The sequence below is a fragment of the Panthera pardus genome, unplaced genomic scaffold (genome assembly GCF_024362965.1).
Source record: "Panthera pardus isolate Hobbes unplaced genomic scaffold, ASM2436296v1 HiC_scaffold_3, whole genome shotgun sequence".
Taxonomy (NCBI): domain Eukaryota; kingdom Metazoa; phylum Chordata; class Mammalia; order Carnivora; family Felidae; genus Panthera; species Panthera pardus.
The window spans coordinates 52,784,308-52,803,121 of NW_026526876.1; the positions used below are offsets into that span (position 1 = coordinate 52,784,308).

At 51.6% G+C, this 18,814-nt stretch overlaps 1 protein-coding gene across 1 annotated transcript in view; it reads left to right on the forward strand.

Moving 5' to 3' along the window:
• The first annotated feature begins 334 nt into the window (after positions 1–334).
• The window catches only part of LOC109251923 (acid-sensing ion channel 2), a 268,037-nt gene continuing 249,557 nt past the window's right edge, over positions 335–18,814 (forward strand). Inside the window, exon 1 of the mRNA XM_019423920.2 lies at positions 335–1,049. Within this exon, the coding sequence (XP_019279465.1) occupies positions 336–1,049 (714 nt within the window). The 5' untranslated portion in view covers position 335. The remainder of the gene's footprint in view (positions 1,050–18,814) is intronic.

An 18,814-nucleotide genomic window follows, 5' to 3' on the forward strand; every position in this document is an offset into this window, starting at 1 on the left:
GCGGCGCCCGGTGGGGCCCCTCCAGAGGTAGCGGCCGGGCCAGGCACTCTCCAGGAAGACTAGGGGCCCGGAGAGCCCGCGCGGCGCTCGGGAGAGGCCAGAGCCAGGGGCGGCGGGCCGAGGCAGCGCTCAGTCCCGGGCGGGCGCCCGCGGAGGCGGCGGCGGCGGCGCCGGGCGGGCATGCCGCGCCACCGGAGCTCCTTTCGGGCGCACGCTTCCCTGGCGCGGGCTGCGCGCGGCGGCTGCTGCTGCTGCTTCCACTGCTGCTGCGGACTCCCATGGCGGCTCCTCCCGGCCGGGGCCGCCGCCGCTGCCGCCAGCCGCGGGCTGAATGAATGAGCCGGAGCGGCGGAGCCCGGCTGCCCGCGGCCGCGCTCACCGGCCCGGGACGCTTCCGCATGGCCCGCGAGGAGCCGGCGCCGGCGGCGGTGGCGGCGGCCGGGCAGCCCGGGGGCGACAGGGGCGGCGAACGCGAGCGGGCGCTGCAGGGGCCGGGGGTCGCCCGCAGGGGGCGGCCGTCGCTGAGCCGCGCTAAACTGCACGGGCTGCGGCACATGTGCGCCGGGCGCACGGCGGCGGGGGGCTCCTTCCAGCGGCGGGCGCTGTGGGTGCTGGCCTTCTGCACGTCCCTCGGCTTGCTGCTGTCCTGGTCCTCGAACCGCCTGCTCTACTGGCTCAGCTTCCCGTCGCACACGCGGGTGCACCGCGAGTGGAGCCGCCAGCTGCCCTTCCCCGCCGTCACCGTGTGCAACAACAACCCCCTGCGCTTCCCGCGCCTCTCCAAGGGGGACCTCTACTACGCCGGCCACTGGCTCGGGCTGCTGCTGCCCAACCGCACCGCACGCCCGCTGGTCAGCGAGCTGCTGCGGGGCGATGAGCCGCGCCGCCAGTGGTTCCGCAAGCTGGCTGACTTCCGCCTCTTCCTGCCGCCGCGCCACTTCGAGGGCATCAGCGCCGCCTTCATGGACCGCCTGGGCCACCAGCTCGAGGACATGCTGCTCTCCTGCAAGTACCGGGGCGAGCTCTGCGGGCCGCACAACTTCTCCTCTGTGAGTTGCCCTCCGCGCGCACCCGCTTCCCCCTGCTCCCCCACGCTCCAGAGTCAGTAGGCCCTCCCCGCCGCCCCCCCCCCACCCGCCCCGGGCAGGACACCAGGCCGCTGGCCATGACATCATTCCAGGACGCCCAGGCGGAACCCGCTCTTAGGTCCCCTGAGCCGTGACCTCCAGGTTGAGGGAAGTTGGACACCACTGTAGGAGGGGTGGCCTCGCTCGCCTGTCCCGGCCTCTCTCCTTCCTGTGTTAGCCCCCAAACCCTCAACTCTGCTCTTTCTGGTCCCTCTGTGAGTGCTAGCCCTCTTTGTCCCGGACGTCACCCCCAGGTCCACAGGACTGCAGGCAGCTGCCCTGTGTCCGCGGTGAAGGGATGGGAAGAGAGAGAAGCACGTCTTACTTGTGGGCTTGTCTTTGGGGAAACCATCAGGAAGCTCTTTAAAAATGAGCCATCAGCAGAACTGCACTGCTCTAAGCAGCTTATGCCTGAGTTGCAAAGCACTTGGAGTCTGGAGGGGAGGAGGGGGAACTTTGGAGGAAACGCCCAGGATGTTAACCAACGCCAAAGCTGTAGCCAGTGAGGTGGAGGAGTCGGCAGCCCCTTCTGCTACTTTTTCAAAGCTCTGTCTCAAGCACCCAGGGGATTTGAGCCATGGTGGGCATGAGCGGGGCCCTTGACCCCATGAGTTGAGTGTGGGCCCTGGTCTAGAGGAGCCACGCCCCTGCAGTGGGGAGAGCAGCCTAGTAGAGAGATATTGATTCCAACAGCAGGGGCCAGGAGAAGCTGTGCTCCTGGTTTGTAAACCATTTGCTGTGCTGGTTCCCCCACGCTGTGGGTCTGGATAATGCAGCTGTCAGACAGAAGGTATCTGCCTCGCACGGTCTGCCGTGGAGGAGTTCTTGTGCCAAGCCCCAGCGTGGGACAAGCCTGTCCAGTCATTCGTGTGTAAATGCCCCTTAGGTGGGTTTGGGTTTTTCCACTAGTGCAGGGAAGGTTGGCTGTGTGTTTATTTGCGATGCTCTGATGATGATTTAACCAGCCCCTTTGCCTCACCCCTGACAGTCTTGTGTCTGACAAAGCTTTTCCTGTGATGGTAAAGAGATGCGGCTGCTCCAACAGGTGTTGGCCCGGATGCCAGGCAGGCCAGGCCTCTGATTGGCTAATTGGGCAAGTCTCTGTCTAGGATGGTGACCCTGGCTCCAATGTTATCCTCCTTGTTTTGGTTTATGTGGGGCATCCCTGATTCTTCCACTTCCAAAACATCCCTTATTTTCTGGGCTTTCCAGCATGCCTTTGAAGAATCCCTACCTAGTGGCTCCCCTGCTTCAGCAAGCAGGAAATGCTGTTAACGTGTGCTGCTAAGCGACTCCTTTCAGACTTCAAACACAATTCTGAGTTCTACAGAGACAAAGGAAAGAGAGTAGCGATGCCTTGTTTATTGTTTGGCTGACCACAAACTAGCAGCCCCTAAAGTTAGATTGAAGTTCAACGTTGCATTCGGTTATCAGCAACCCCTGTTTCCCGCTTCAAGTTGTACGACACGGCCCGCCAAATAGAATCGTGCATCTCTGACGATGGCTGTGCAAAGAGGGCAGAATGGCATGCTAACAGCCAGTGTTCACATCTGACACTCACACAACCTCTGTGTTAGCAATGAGTTTCATTCCCATTTTAAAGATGAGGAAAATGAGGCTCCTCAAGGCTGTCCAAAGCTCAGAGCCAGCCAAGTTGAAAGTCTAACTCTGCATGCCATCAGATGCATCACACAGAAGCCACACGTCGCCTTCTTCTCTGAGCCTGGACCGCTCTTCTATTAGAAGACCCCTGGGCAGGACTCTTGCTCTCCCCAACGCCTACCAATTCCTATCCCTCCTTGCCTTGGAGCATGGCCGGGAGAGTGGAAAGCAGAGCTGCCCCAGGTGGTGCAGGCGGTCATAACCTTGGCCACATGTTACGGGACCCCACCATGCAACAGGAGCTTGCTGCGGCAAGCATACAGCCCCTTCAGAAGCCACCGGACCTCAGTCTCCCTAGCAGGTACGGCCATGAGTTGAAGCGATCAGGCCCCTTCCCACTGGGGTACACCCTTCTCCTACTCGCCGGTACCCTGCCTCCCTTCATCAGAAGAGCTTGCAGGCGCACACACACCCCAGCAAAGGATATACCTCCCTTCCCCAAGTATGTGTTCCTGGGCACTCAAGGGACCCCTAGTGGTTTCCTATCATGACCCTGCCCCGGGGACTTTCCAGTCCCCTAACAGTTCGTGCTTTTTTTTCCAAGGACCTCACATGAAAGGCTGCACCCCTCTGTCCGTGGAAGCCAGAAGCTATTTCGGGGGAGCATCAGATACAGAGCTGGCCCATCAGGCATATTTTCCTCTAACTACATAGGCCCCCTGACTCGGGCCTTTGTCGTCTCTGATGGAGTGGTACAATAGTGCAGTGGTTGAGAGCATACAGCACAACTGCGCTGAGGTTCAAGTCCTCCCACTTACTGTGCGCCTTCAGACAAGTGGCTTTGCCTCTCTGTTCTTTAGTTTCCTTCTCCCTCTAGTGGAGGTACCAAAATACCATATTTGTTGTGAGTGTATAGATGGATGGATGGATGGTCGGGTGGGTAGAGGGATGGATGGATGGATCGATGGACAGAGAGGCAGACAGAGAGACAGATGCGTAAATGCATGTATATGCACAGGTAAGAGCTCTGAAAATTGTGCTGGCCCCCATAAAAATGTTGCCTTGAAATGGCATCAGCCTCCTAACTGGTCTGTTGGCCTCCGGTTCCGTGGTCCTTCCCCTCCGCACCCATCCCATGCCCTGTAGCCAGAGTAGTCTTCCTAAAGGTCCCCTCAAAGCATATCATCCCACTCCTTAAAACCCCTCGGTGGATCCACTGTTCTCAGGTGCTGCACCTGTGTCCTGCCTTACCTCCTGCCACACCCTTTCTGGCACCACATACTTAAACTCTGCCAACAGGCTTCCCAATGTCTGGATTACTGCTCCCCGGGCCTCTCTGCCTTTCTCTGCTGCTGTAAGTCCCCCCTCCCCTCCCCCCACCACCACACACACACAGACTGCTTTGTCTGCCCCAGGACACGAGTCATCCTTCAGCATCCAGCCCTGGGGGTTTCTCCTACTTTGGAGCCTGTCCTGACTGCCCCACTCTGCCCCTCTCATCACCAAGCAACTGATACCTTCCTCTTTTCTGCCCCTTTACCACCCCATTTGGGTGTCAGCCCTCACACCTACCTACTGGTCTGTGTCTGTCTCCCCCCCTCCAGACCCCGGCAGGAGTCATGTCTGACTCCCCTGATCTCTCCAGCACCCAACACAGAGCCCAACACATAGTAAGTGTTGAGGAAAGGTTTGGGGAATGAATTCCTTCACCAGGTACCCCCCCAAGACTCCTTGTTGTCCTGGATGACCCGCTCCAAGACTCTTGGCTTAATTTCTCCCAGGAACACCAGTGGAAGGCATTTCTCGTAAGGAAATGCCCAGGCAGTTTCTGGGCATTTATTCCTTTTGGGGTTGGAGGGGGAGAGAGTGGGGAGCAGCATTGCTGAGCACCTCGATCCCTCTGCTTCCCAACCCCTAAGAGGACCAGTGCAACAGGTGGAGAATGGGGCTTCAGGAGAAGCCTTTGGGGGAGTACGCTGGCTGCCCCCAAAGCCTCATTCCATCTAGCTTGTATCACCTCTGGAAATAAACGTGGCAAGGGAGAGACGCGTATGGTGGGGAGGTGTCAGTTGGCCTTTATTCTCCAGGCCCATTTGGGATGTGTTTATTTGCAGCCGCTCTGTTTGTTGCTGCTGCGCAAGGGTTAATCGCTCCGCTGCCAGACAAAGCAGCTCCCGCTTCCGAATGCCCGTTTGTTTCCTTGGCACCAGCTGTGGACCTCGGGCTCAACACACCCTGGCCCTTCTGGGTTGTCCTGGGTGGGGGGGAGGGGGCGGAAGGGAGCAGCCTTCCCAGGGAGTGGACAGGGTGCCGCACCACGAGGCCGAGCTATCTGGGACTGGTGCCTGCAAAGAGGGACTGAGGGGTTGGGAGCAGGGGCTGACAGAGGCTGTTGAGGGTCTGCAGCGTGAAGAACCAAGAGCAGTGGACCCTCTCTGGCAGGAGGCACGGTTCAGGGGGAAGTGTCGGGCAGACCTAGCTTGGGCCTCTGGCACTGCCCCTTTCTAGCTGTGTGCCTCGGGCAGCCCTGCCCCACACTGCTGGGCTGAAGATAACATGTGTGCAGACGCTGGCCGGCTCTTGCATAGCAGCAGGTGCTCAGTATATGAGAGCTGTTGTATAATCTGGATAAAGAGACTGGCACAGTATCTGGGGGTAGCAGTGATTAATTATTCTTAATGTAATTATCATATCTTATCATGACCGCTTCTCTGAGTGGGGATATGCTCATTTCCGGGTTCAGTCACTCAATCACCCAGCGTCTGTTGAGTGTCAACTGTACGTCAAGCTCTATACTAGCTGCTGGGGGCTATAGAACTAAATAAAGCTCGCAGTGTGTCCTCCATTCATTCTTGTTGAGGAAAGAGGTGTGTGGACAGATACCGGGAAGGAGCGCGGAGCTGCTAGGTGAGCTTAGGGGAGTACCTCGGTCAGACTGGGGACCTCTCTGATGGCTTCCTGGAGGCAGTGATATCTGAGCTGAGTCTTGAAGGATCAGTAGGAGTTCCAAGGCAGACAAGGAAGGAGGGAGGGGATTTCAGAGAGAGGGGACAGCATGTACAAACGAGAGTGCAGATAAGATAGAACACAGGCTTCTAGATCCTGAGAGTGGTTCAGGGCACCTGGAGGGAGGGGCTGGAGGTGCTGAGGAGTAGAGCGGACCCTGTGATAATGCAATGGTGTGATGTTTGGGGGCCAAACTGTTTTTTTTAACTTTGCAGCAAATCTCTGACTCCTTCCGCTACTGGCTCTTAGACCATGGAGTGTCCCTATCTGTGTCATCTGTGCCCCACCCCCATTCCTACCTCCATCAGGGCCACCCCTCCCTGCACTTTTCCCCCATCGCTCACCCCCTTGTGCTGGGGTCAACCTTGAGTCCAGATTTTGGACTGGTCGTATGTACTAAAAGCCAAGGAAACAGCATTTGGTTTCATCACATTTTTGTCACAGCAAGCAGGCTGGCTGCTCTGAGCCAGCGACAGAAAACAAGAAATCATTCTAGCAACATATTGTTTAAAATCAGCAAATTCTGTTGAAATGGTGCTAGGCCAGGCCGTACAGCAGTTGTGAGGATGGATGGCTTTAGGGAGGCAAGAAAGATACTTTTGCCTTTGGAGAAAAGACAAATAAACGAGCTAATACATGTAAAATGCTTACAACAGTTTCTGGCACCAAGTAAAGGACTCAATAAATGTGAGCTATTTCCATTATTATTACTTGCGGTGAGTGTTCTGAGTGAAGGACGAAGTCAAGTAGTGCTGGGCAGCTGTGATACTCCAGGCCCGGGCTGGGCGTACCTCTTGCCATCTCAGTTCTCGGGATAACCCTAAAAGGTTGTGTGATCGTTCGCACTTTATGGATAGGGAACTGCAGCTCTCGGCGGGGTGGTGGTGGGGGGGGACTGTAGTCTGCCTGGAGTCACAGAGCCAGCAGATGACAGCGCTGGAATTCGAACCCAAGTCCTCATGACCACAAAGGTGCATGCAGCTAGATGCATGCTGTGTAGCTCGATGAAGGAGCAGCATGGGGGCTGGGGTGGGGGGGGAGGGGGTTGTGTGCAGTGAGAAGACCAACCAGTGCAGCCTCAGTGACTCTGGCCTCAGGATCTTCCTCTGTGAAATGAGGGCACGTGCCAAATGACCAAAGGGATTTAGCCGAGAAGTCCTCCATCCAAGTGAGCGGTCAGGGGAAAATAGGGCTTAACAACTGCAGATGGCCCGAGCTTTTCGGCCAACCATTTCGTTTCTTTGCAGAGCTGAAACAGTGATTAAGGGGGAAATGTACACGTTATTGGAGTGCTGGAGACAGGATGGTGATTAAACAGACATTTATACAAGGAACATGAAAAGAACTCTACCAGTGATCTTACTTTGGGGAAATTAGTTTAGGGAATCAAATGTAAACTCTGCTCAGGTCTGGAGATGTCCAAATTGACCAACGTCAGGCTGATTCTGATAGTAGCTATTTGGGGGCCACTGTGGCCAGTCATGAACGCATCAGTCAGATGCCTGTCTAATTGAGAAGGGCCGCAGGAATAACCAGGCCGTTTGGTTATACATCCATCGCTTTGATTCTCCTAAGTGATTTGCTTGGATCAGCTGCTCAGAGATTCAACCAACCAACATGCACTGCGTGCCTACTGTGTGCCAAGCAGTGGGCCACAAAGACGACAATGAATTTTCTCTCTTTCTGGTAAGAAGGCCTGCAGAGGACCATGTGCTTCATCAGCGTGATGGGGGCTGAAAAGAGCTACTGGGCATGTGACGGCCCAGGGTTTGTATTGGGCACCTGTTATGTAAACATTCCTGTCAGTTTCACCAGCATCGAATGGGTGTCCTGGAGCCCATTTTACAGATGAGAAAACTGAGGCTTGGGGAGGCACAGAGTCACTGCTGGAGGGCAGCAGAGTGTGGATTTGAACAAAGGTCGGTCCAGCTCCAAAGCTGTGCCAACACTACTTTTCTATGATGCTACTGTGCCAACACTCAGAGATGCCGCTAAGAACCAACCCTTCTGTAGAGGGTATCCGTCACAACCTTTCAAACCGTCGTTCGAAGTCTCTTTTGCTGCGGATTTGTATGGGCCCTGGAGGTCATCCTGGGTTCTAAGGCCTGCAACCCCGAGAAGGAAAGACTGATTCTCAGAGCACAGGAGCAGGGACAGACGTGCATCCTCCCAGTCCATCAGCCACACAGGGTCATCAGGAGTTGTGACAAGTCTTTTTTTTTTAATTTTTTAATTGTTTATTCATTTGAGAGAGAGAGAGAGCAGAAGAGAGACAGAGAGAGAGGGAGACACAGAATCCAAAGCAGGCTCCAGGCTCTGAGCTGTCAGCACAGAGCCTGATGCGGGGCTTGAACCCACGAACCACAAGATCATGACCTGAGCCAAAGTCGGATGCTTAACCAACTGAGCTACCCGGGCCCCCTGAGGAGTTGTGACGAGTCTTAACGTGGCCATAAGCAGAACTAAATGACTATTTTCATTCTTTCAAGGACATTGGTAACTTGTAGTCCTGGCTAAGGAAATGTTGCCAAACTGAGATCCAGCTCAGACCTGTGCTAACAAAGAGACGACTCACACGTAATTGGAACATGACTTGTTGGTAAAACAAATAGAGGCTGCTAACATACTGGGGAAGTTTGTTCTCCTGAGCATGTCAAATATCTCCCCTGACACCACTGTGTATACTATTAATTTGCCTAGTAAATTGTTTCCCCTGATTCCACACACACTTATTGAGCTATGACTCTCTGCCAGGCACTTTTACATTCATTAGTTTATCTCAGCCTGGCAACAGACCGGAAAGGAAGTCTTCTTCTCTCCCTGGTACAGATAAGGAAACAGGTGCAAAGCAGTTTGGCAACTTGCCCAAGGTCAGAGACAGAAACCTGGATCTTTGGGTTCCAAGGTCAGTGCTCTTGGCACTATATCAGAGTTGTTCCCAAAAAGAAACCCCCGGTCCAGCTTCAGCCAGCAAACTTGCATTTCCAACCTGGATAGGATATCATGCTATACGTTACCGTCGCATTTTATCCCCGCAACAATGGAGGATGTTGACTGTACCCTATTGCCTGCCTAACTTCAGACAGGAGGAGTGATTTGCCCAGGGTCACGTGGCCCAGGAAAAGAAACAGCCAGAATTTGCATTCAGATCTCCATTTGAATTCAGATGCTTATGACCCGCCAGATCTCCTAAGGCTCCTATATATCTCCTCTTCCCCAGCTCCTCTGTTCCTGCTCCGGGTGGACTTAAAAGGGTTTCACCAGCCCTGGAAGATTTTCTTAGGGGAAAAGCAATGGGCCCCCGAGTGCCTTGCAGATGGATCAGTGCTAAAACTGGCTGCTGAGAAGAGGTGCTGATTTCCTTCCTGATCTCTGCCCAGAGACCTCCCCTCCTTCCCAGGCAGGTCAGTTCCAGCATTCTCCAATTCGCTGTAGATGAATGGAGAGCCCCGTAGGCCTATGCTTCTCAAACCTGAGCTCACCCAGATTCCTGGGCTCCCTGCAGAGACCCTGAATGGGTGGGTCTGGAACAGGGCTTGAGATGTACATTTCTGAAAGCTCCCGTGTGATGCAGATGTTGCTGGTCCATGGACCACATTTTGAGGGGCAATGCTGTGGGCTCTTGAAGTCCCATGAATGCTGAGAAGGAGAGATCAGCAGGCTCTGGCAGTCATGTCCGAGTCGCTGGGTTGCTGAATGTGCACATGGAATGTGATTGTGTACTCTGGCCCGGCCAGTGTGTCAACCAAACCACAATGCAAAGGCCATCGGGTAGGCCCAGTAATGGCCAATCAAAGATGGCCACATCCTCATCCCCGGAACTTCTAAATACGCTACCTTAAGGAGCAAAAGGGGATTCACAGATAATCAAGTCAAGGGTTTTGAGATGGGGAAATTATCCTAGATCATCTAGTAGGCTCAACATAACCACCAGCTTCCTTATAAGGGGGGCAGGAGCATCAGAGTCAAAGAAGGAGATATAACCATTGAATCAGAGACCAGAAGTCAGAAAGAGATTTGAAGACACTACATTGATAGCTTTGAAGGTGGAGGAAGGGGCCACGAGTCAAGGAGAGCAGGTGGTCTCTAGAAGCTGGACAGGCAAGGAAGCCTTCTTCCCCAGAGCTAGGTTCAAAAATGGTCAACGTGAGATATTTTAACCATGCTTACATTCATGCAAGATTGGGAACTTGGAGCCCAGACTTAGAAAGGAGGTGGTTGGAGGACCAGGAAGGAGGCAGTTTCAGGCTTTAGAGACCCTCAAGTTCAAAGCCCAGGTCCTCCAGGTCCCTACTGAGTGTCTCTTGGGGAGTTGCTTACCTTCACTGAGACTCTGTTTCCTTATTTGTGGGACAGAGATCACACGTTCCAAGCAGGGTTGTTCTGAGACTTACAGGCAGCATATAATCCATCCAAAAATTACATATTAAGAGCCAGCTATAGTCTGGCGCTGGTGGATAAAAGTTGAGTATCCATTCAGAAAGTGGCCCTACTCTCTTGACTGTAAAAGCACTGGTATAGAAATGTAAATGTAAGCTATCACTGCCGTCCTCATCATCATTATTAACAGGTGACAGCGCTCACTCCTTTTGAGGGAGACTTCCAGGCCCCGGAAGAAGAACGTTCTAACTATGGCCTTCTCTGTATTGCCAGAGTTTCAGCCAAGAACCTCCTGTAGTTTCCATGCCCCACCTCTATGGGTAGGTCAAGGCCTTTTAGGGTCTCTTCCCCCATTGAGTACCCCAACCAACATTAAAAAAAAAAATCAGAAAGAGAGAATGAGTTGGTCAAGGTCACATTGAAAGTCACCGGGGAAACTGGAAAGACCCTGAGGATATCTGTGCTTAAGCCTATAGATGATGCTTTTATGCCACAGCAGTATCTGCTTCTTCCTCGGAGAACTTAGTCTTTTTCCAAAATATGTATGCTGGCCATTCCCTTCTGATTCCAGTGGCATATCTGATCTGAAAGTTGTTGATACTCTGATCTCTGAAAGTGAAGGGTTTAATCTTCTCTTGGAACCCCTCCCAACGAAAATTATTTTCCCACTTTGAAATGGCACGGGCATCCACTGTGAACTCACATCCATAAATCTAAGCCTGCTGCTCAGGAAAGCAGATGAGGTTTGATGCTGCTTCTCAGCACAGTCTCACAGAGCAAATTATGGCAAGAATTTGATTTATAGAAGCACCTCAAAGGCTCTGGAGTGAGACGCGTGTTTATTCACTTTATTACCGTTTATTTTACACTCTCTTTATGCTCCCTGCACATGGATTTGAAAGACTATTTGGATAGATGCTTATGACCTGCCGGTTTGCACAGCCCTGGTGAGGAACATAGATCTCTTTGGTGATGCTGCCTCCAGCTCGGGTTGGGGGCGCTTATATCCGTGTTGAGGGTGAAACCCAGATGTAACAGATGGGCTTGGAGACCCTAACCCTGAGTTCTCACCTCCCCAGCTCTGCGCTTGTAAGGTACTTGGTGTAGATCTCCAGCTGCAACCCCGGGGTGTGTACAGTCAGGCTTGATTTAAGATTCAAATATCTCAGAACAGCTGGGGATATTTAACATCGCTATAATTACATTACATTTTTGACAGTACATGGAGTGAGAGCCTTTTTCTGTGGTTGAATATTCAATGAGCATCAAATATTTTAACCAGCCAGAGAAGCACAACTGCATATTTCACATCTAAGTAGGTTTGTTTTTAAAATGCCAGCCTGGGGTGAGGGTCTCAGGCTCTGATCTGCTGTTATCAAGTCTTTGGGAAGGCAAGAGCACCGTCCCTGTGGCCAAGGAGCTGCATTAGCTGAGACACTGAGGAGAAAGGGGAACGAACGGGCAGGAGCTAGGTGGGTGCCCTGCGTGCCTGGGGTGACACGCGAAGGCTTGACTGTCACTATAGCTCTGCTCGCTGGGGCACCACAAAAGCAGTGACAAGAAAGCCGAGGCTCGGAGAGCAACTAGAAACTTGCCAGAATAAACGACAGAGCTGGGGTCGGCAAAGGCCTCTACAGAGGTGTTGCCACCAACTTGGGCATAATGGTTGGTTGGCAGGAGGTGGGATAAGGGAGCAGAGATAAGGCAGGGCTGGCCTACTGTGTGCCAGCTCTGTGCCTCCCATCTGTCTTCTTTGGCCCTCATGACACTGCTCTTGGGGACCGTACTGTTATGTCCGTTTTACAGGTGATACAACCAAAGCTCCTAAGGTCAATGGGGAATGGTGATGGAGATCTGTTCGTCATGTTCTTAGAAGATCGTGTCTTGCATGTTTGATTTCCGTTGATCTCCAGCGACCTCCCTCACCGCTTCCCCTCCCCTGTCACCTGCTCCAAGAATCTTCTCCAGCCAGTGAGGTGGGAAGCTACCTATTACCTTGTCTCACCTCCCTCTTCCCACCCATCTGGAATCAGAGGTTCTTGTCGCCCCTGAGTCACAAAGCTAAGTCACTTGGGAGGTGTTCATCTTTTTTTTTTCAAGTTCCGTGCATTTATTCGGGCTGCTGTCTTGGATGCCCGATCTGCCGTCTCTGCCTGCAAGCCCAGTCTGTTCTACAGGCCGTGTGCTTAGATGTGCACTGAAAATGCCGGGGAAGCGGGCATGAGGTCTGATGCGGCCTGCCTCCGACAAGGGGAAGGCGCGGATGGGCAGGGTGGGTGGAAGAAGCTTGGCTTCTTGCCTGCACTTTTCCTGTGGTCTGAATGTTTTAACCACATGCAGGTCTAACTAATGCAAACAAACCCATGAAGCAAAAGTACCGTCTGAAAAATTTCCCACCTTTTCTGAGGTTATTCCCGGCCACTCCTCCAGTGTAAACCATCCAGAAAGCAAGGGGCTCATCCTTTCGATCAGCTGAGACTCACTTTGCTCATGCCGCTCTTAAGGCCCTTTCCTCTCTTGGTCTTTTATTGCAACCCTCTTTGTATAGCCAGTTTCCTGTCATCAGATCATCACCTCCTGAGGGCAGGGGCCACGCCTGGCTCCGTCTCATGGCTGCCCCAGCACCTAGTGCCATTCCCCATAGGTAACAAGTGCTCCGTCTGGATACTGAATGGCCGAAGCAGGAGAAAGGATTGGTACCACCAAAATATATGTGGACTCCTTCGGTCGTTCATTAACCCATTCCGTGAAGAGTTGTCAGGAGCCTGTGTGCAGGGGGCATCATATTAGATGTGCCATATGGGGGAAATGGACAGGGTCCTTCCCTCACGGAGCTCACATTCTAGAGTCCCACGAATGATCTCCATGATGATCAGAATCATCGGGAAGCCTTGTTTAAAAATCCCTGGCCTCAACCCAGGACCTCTGAGTCAGAATTCACAGAGGAGAGGTCCAGCAATGTATTTTTAACACACAACTCCAGGCGATTGAGGATCTCAGGAGAACATTGTGTTGGGGGTAGAGGGTGGCACAGATAACATACAAATAAACAAATAAATGCTGTGGAGGGAAACAGTTAAAGACGTGCTAGAGAATGGCAGGAGGCTGTTTGAAGACAGGGATAGGGAAGGATTGATTCTCTGAGGAGATGTCATCTTTGCTGAGAAGGGGCAGCCACTCAGGGATCTGGGGAAAAGCATTCATGACAGAGGGAACGGCAAGCTAAAGGTCTCTGGGGTGGAGGTGGGGGACTCCTTCCTTCCAGCACTAGAGATTCAGCTCCAGGTCTGTTCTTTGTTCTGCGAGTACATCTGGCTCCTTCCAGAATGGGGCTGCCTCTCTCACCCACACAATGTGAGAGAACAACATGATTCTAGCAGTTCTGGAAATATTGACCTTCGGAATGCTAATGCAATGTAGCCTTAGGTCCTTAGGCTGAGCTCTCCTTTAAAAAATAACTCCAAGTAAGCAGGAAAAAAAAAAACCCACAGTCTCAAAAATCCAATTGTAAATCTCTGTCTAAGGGCAGCTCAGTGAGACCAGCGTGGCCGGGCCCTTTCTTTGGAGTGCTACATCCTGGTTAATTAGCACCACGTTCCTCTGCTGATTAATCTTCATGACGGCAAGGTCTTACACCTTTGACACCCAGATGGATTTTCCTTATTCATCTTCTAAGGTGTCAGGTCCAAGTGGCTGGTTGTCCACACTGAAAACAGGCCCCTCACCTGCCTCTCTGTTTCACAGAGGGCTTGCAAACACCTCTGTTTGTCTTCATGATAACTGCATTACAGAAAAAGGAAAGTATTATTCCCATTTTACAGATGGGGCAATAAAGGCTCAGAGGGAGAACTGAGCTGCCCAAGGTCATCTACCTAGTACCAGACCCAGGTCAGTTCGGACTCCCACTCTGGTACTTCCCCTGACCATGGTGGTGAGTCAAAACTTGGAGACAAAATCTGTGCCCCTTATGCAAGGGTCTGTCACTGTCACCTCCTGGGGGAAGTCTTCCATGATCCTTTAGGAAGGCTTTGTAAAACCCAGTCTAGAGAGTTGAATTCTTAGCTCAGAGGTGTCTGGGTCAGCTGCAGACAGAGTTTCTCAAACTTCAGTAACTTATGTGCATCAGAGTCACCTGTGGATATTGCTGAAATGCGGGTTCTGGTTCATAGGTGGACCTCAGACTCTGCATTCCCGACAAGCTCCCAAGTAATGCTGATGACGCAGGTGCACAAACCATATTGTAAGTAGGGAGGCTCCAGAAGGCTGGTGGAAAAGGCAGTGTGGAGTAAGAGAGGAAGAAGGGACCACCTTGCCTTGAACCCTGCCCTGAGGAGCAAAGCCCCTTCTTGCAGACTAGACCTGCAGCTTAGAAATGCAGACAGCACGACGATTAAAGATAACTCTTTTCCTTTATCTTTATATGATGCTGAAATGACTAGTCATCTAGGGGGACCGTGCGAATGGAGAAATGGCAATGGAGTGACATACCTCCAAAATGAGTTTCCCCACGAGGACGAGCTGACACGAGGCATTTCTGCACCCTTTCCTGATTTTGTGGATATCACTGGACCCGTCCGTGAAAGGTGTAGTCCAAGAAGGACAGCCTTTAGCTTGATCACAGTAATCAATCTTTGTCTTTGTGCGGTGTGTTGCCACTGACAGGGAGAAGCCTTCAATTTGAAAGAGTCTTGCCAATAACAGGGCGTTCCTATGTAATGCAGCTGGAAGCCTGAGCTTTTGTTGCTATGAGGCCATTGGAATTGTTAGAATTACAAAGGCTGCTTCCAGACCATGCCTTGGGCGATTCGTTTGATTCACTCATTCATACCCTCACTTGTTAATTCAGTCATTCATTCCTTTGCTCACTCTTTTATTCCTTCACTGACTCTCAGATTCAACTATCCATTCATACATTCGTTGAGTGCCTTCTGTATACCGGGTACCATGCCGGCTCTAAGGAGATGAAAGTGAATCCACTCAAAGTCATCAATTCGGTCTCCTTGCCCTTGCATATCCTATAGCCAAGCAACAGGCTAAACCCTCAATGGCCTCTCCAGCTTAGTGCTGAAAAACTCAACTAGCTGTCTGTTACCTTTATTCTGAGAATCTGTCCTCCTTAAAGTTGCCATGTGGTTCCCCACTGCAAGATGAAACCAAGCACCCAGTAAGCTCCAAGACCTCACCCCCGCACATCATGCATTCTGCCACATTTCACCTGCTGTCCCCTTGGCCCGAGATGTCCTGCAACCCTCTTGTCTTCCTGGAAAGCTCGTCCTCATCCTTCAAGACTCAGCTTTATCATCTTCTCCCCTCCCCGGTGCCTCCGTGCAGGGAAGAATTAGGTCCTTCTCCTCTTGGGAGGCATGTAGCCTCTGATGCTCTGAGATGCTCTAATGCACAGTGGTTAAGACTAAGGGCTCTGGCTTCAAGTCTTGACTTCCCCACATGCTAGCTGTGTGATCATGGGAAGATATTGCTGGAGCCTGTGCAAACGGTTTCACATCCATCCTCTGGATTTGCCAAACTGCTCTCAGGGAAGGTAGAAGACTTGCAAATCCCAGGCAAGTGGAGTCACAAAGGTCACAAAGTCAGTAAGAGACCAAGTCTGAGCTACAACTGAGAGCTTCTCACTTTCTTTCCAGGGCTGATACTAACATACGCAAAGTTGTGAGCCGCTTGGAGTCATTAATTAATACCTGTACGGCATTTTTATTACTTCCCACTGAAGGCTAGAAGAATCTGTTCTGGCCAGACAAGTAAGCTGTAGAGGAGAACTGAGACTTCTGTAGGATGATTCAGGTTTTGACAAGCAAGTTTTACCCAAGATATTTAAATAACTCCGAATCACTGCCGCCCCATGCAGGAGAGGACAACCAGGCAGTGGTATATGACTTCTGGGTGGGAGGGGAATTGAGTGGGAGGCCGGAGCCAGGCTTCCAGAGAGAAATTACCATTTTGTATTTATTACTTTGGCTCACAGGAGTGCCGCAGGGACCGGCTTGCTAATACATTAGGTAATTGCCTCAGTTCGCCATTTCGTTTTGCAGTGGTGTAGACCAGCCCAGGTGCACACTCATAGGATGTGACTCAGCTCAGGCCTCCCAGGTGCCCAGGACTCTCTCGAGAGACGTGAGATGCTGGAGGAGAGGAGAGAATTAGGAAAGTGGGGACGGGGGAAGGGGGACCTTCCGTCTGAAAGATCTCAGGCACAAGGGGGACACCAGGATGGCCTGGTCCCTATGATCAGAGGTAAAGGGAGCAGAGGAAGAATCCCAGCTGGTGGCCAGGAGACTAGAGTCTGCACTCTGCCACTGAGCACTGAGCAACCCTGGGCCCTCAGGTGTCCCTCTCTGGGCCTCTGGTCCACATCTGGAAAATTAAGGAGATCATAAATCAGTTATTTCTCAACTCTGTCTGCACATTAGAATCACCTGGGAGAACTTCAAAAAATGTTACTAAAGCTCCAAGCTCAACCTCCAGGGGTTCTGATTTCATTGGCTTGAGGTAGGGCCCGGACATGGGTATTTTTCCCCAGAGGTTGAGAGTCCCCGGACTAACTGATCTATGCAGTCTTCCTTAGGGTAGGTGAGTTCTAGGAGCCTGTGTCATTGAAAAAGGCTACGAGACAGTGACCTTGAAATCCAGGGTCACTTGTTTCCATGTTTAGATCTGTTGCTGTCAATAATTTATACCTGCCTGTGTCTCATCCTCTCCCCAGTGAGGCTCCCTCTTACCAGTGAATGTTGGGAATCCATACCAGGAGGCAGGAGGCTCAGTTTCAATCTCTTTTGTGTTGGCTCTGTGTCCGTGAGGGTCTCCTTGGGATCCCTGGGCCTCAATCTCCTCTCTAGAAGCTCGTCTCTGCCTACCTGTAAGCAGGGTGCTGGACCAGACTTTGCTTCACCGTGCCATCTGGTTTACAAGGGGCCGCCATCCAGTGGCTGAGAGGTCGGCCTGAGAGTAGCGAATGCTATTCCTGTTGCCCAGGTAAGGAGACAGAGGCTCAGGTAACTAGCCCAAGGCCATCCAGCCAGGAAGTAATAGAGGCAGACAGACGTCAGTTCGAATTCCAGCAGTGCAGCTTCCAAACTGACTTTGGGTGCTTTATTAATTTTCTGGGCCCCATTTCCTTATCCGTTAAATGGGTATGAATACCACCTGTTTCCACAGAGTAGTTGTGAGGAAGACAAAAGATGGCCAGGCAAAATTCCTTGTGGAGCCTGGCACAAGGCAAATGCTCTTTTAATGCTTACTGCCTCCCTCCGTGATTTCTCCCATTTGCCTTTTATCCTTTCCTCCCTAGCCCCCACCCCCCACCCCCGCCCCAGCTTGTTTTTAAAGTCTTTAAGGACAGGGACCTTGAGATACAATTGACTGCGCATGAACTTGGGCAAGTTGTTTCATCTCTGTGGGCCTCAATAGCCCCATCTGTAAAACAGGGATGTTAGTGGTATTTGTGGTTGTGAGGACCAAATGTGTTGAGAGAACAGCTTCTGGCACAGAGCAGGGGCTGTTACTGTTCTACTTCTCCAGGGCCTTCTTTCTCCTCACTGGGCTCTGCACAGAGTACACACCTCCCCACCACCCACCTCTGCTCACCACCCCCCCACCGCGTCCGCCCCAAGTCCTCACTGTGTTCTCAGCCATGACAGATCTGCTGAGCACATACGGCCCACAGGGCTCACGCGCAGAGAGAAGCAACCCTATATCAGGGGATTGCTTACTATCTTGAGATGGAAAAAAAGGAAAAAGCTATAAATATGGAGGATTTGTCTGTGATAAGTCATGGTTAGAAACCCCAGCTATATAACTTTTTAATTCTCCACTCCAGCTTGTAGGCTCAGGCAGTAAAAACAGTCACTTGTAATTTATTTTTTTCCACTCTTTTAATTTTGTAATTTTTTTCCTTTAACCAACCAAAAAGTTCTCCTAAACTCACCTTAAGCTTTTATTTTTTTTCCCCCTTTAGCAGTCGTAAAATGTGGTAATGGATTGCCATTGGAATGCTATCCCCTCTCCTACATGGTCAGAATGAAAATGTATATAGACTCAGGGGCGATTTCTTAGGTGGGTGTTGTTAAAACAGGAGTGAGTCCTAGGCTTGGCTTGCCTCATCTGCCTGCAGGTGACAAAGGAAGGAGGCAGTTCAGCCAGAAGGGGGTGTGCAGCCCAAGTGCTGGATTTGAGTCACTTCAATTTCACCTCGAAGCTGAGCGATCTTGGCAAGTGTCTTCTCTCAAGGCTTAGCTTCCTCATCTATAACATGTGGACAACACGTAGGGACTGACCTCCCCTCATTGGAATGTTCTGAGAATCCAAAGAGATAATGTATAAAAAATTGTTTTGTTCGGCGCAAATTACTACCATATTGGAGACTGTTGTTACTGATGATGATGATCATAGTGGTGATGATGATGATGATGGTGGTGGTGCTGGTGCTGGTGCTGGTGGTGATGGCATCTTGGTGACAATGATGATGGTGGTAGTGATAGTCATGATGATGGTAGTGATGATCATGATGGTAATGATGATAATGGTGATGTTAATCATGGTGGTGATGGTGATGATGGTGATGATCATGATGATGGTGATGCTGCTGCTGCTGATGGTGGTGATGGTGATGATGGTGATGGTGGTGATGGTGATGATGGTGATGATGATGATGGTGATGATGGTGATGATGATGATGATGATGGTGA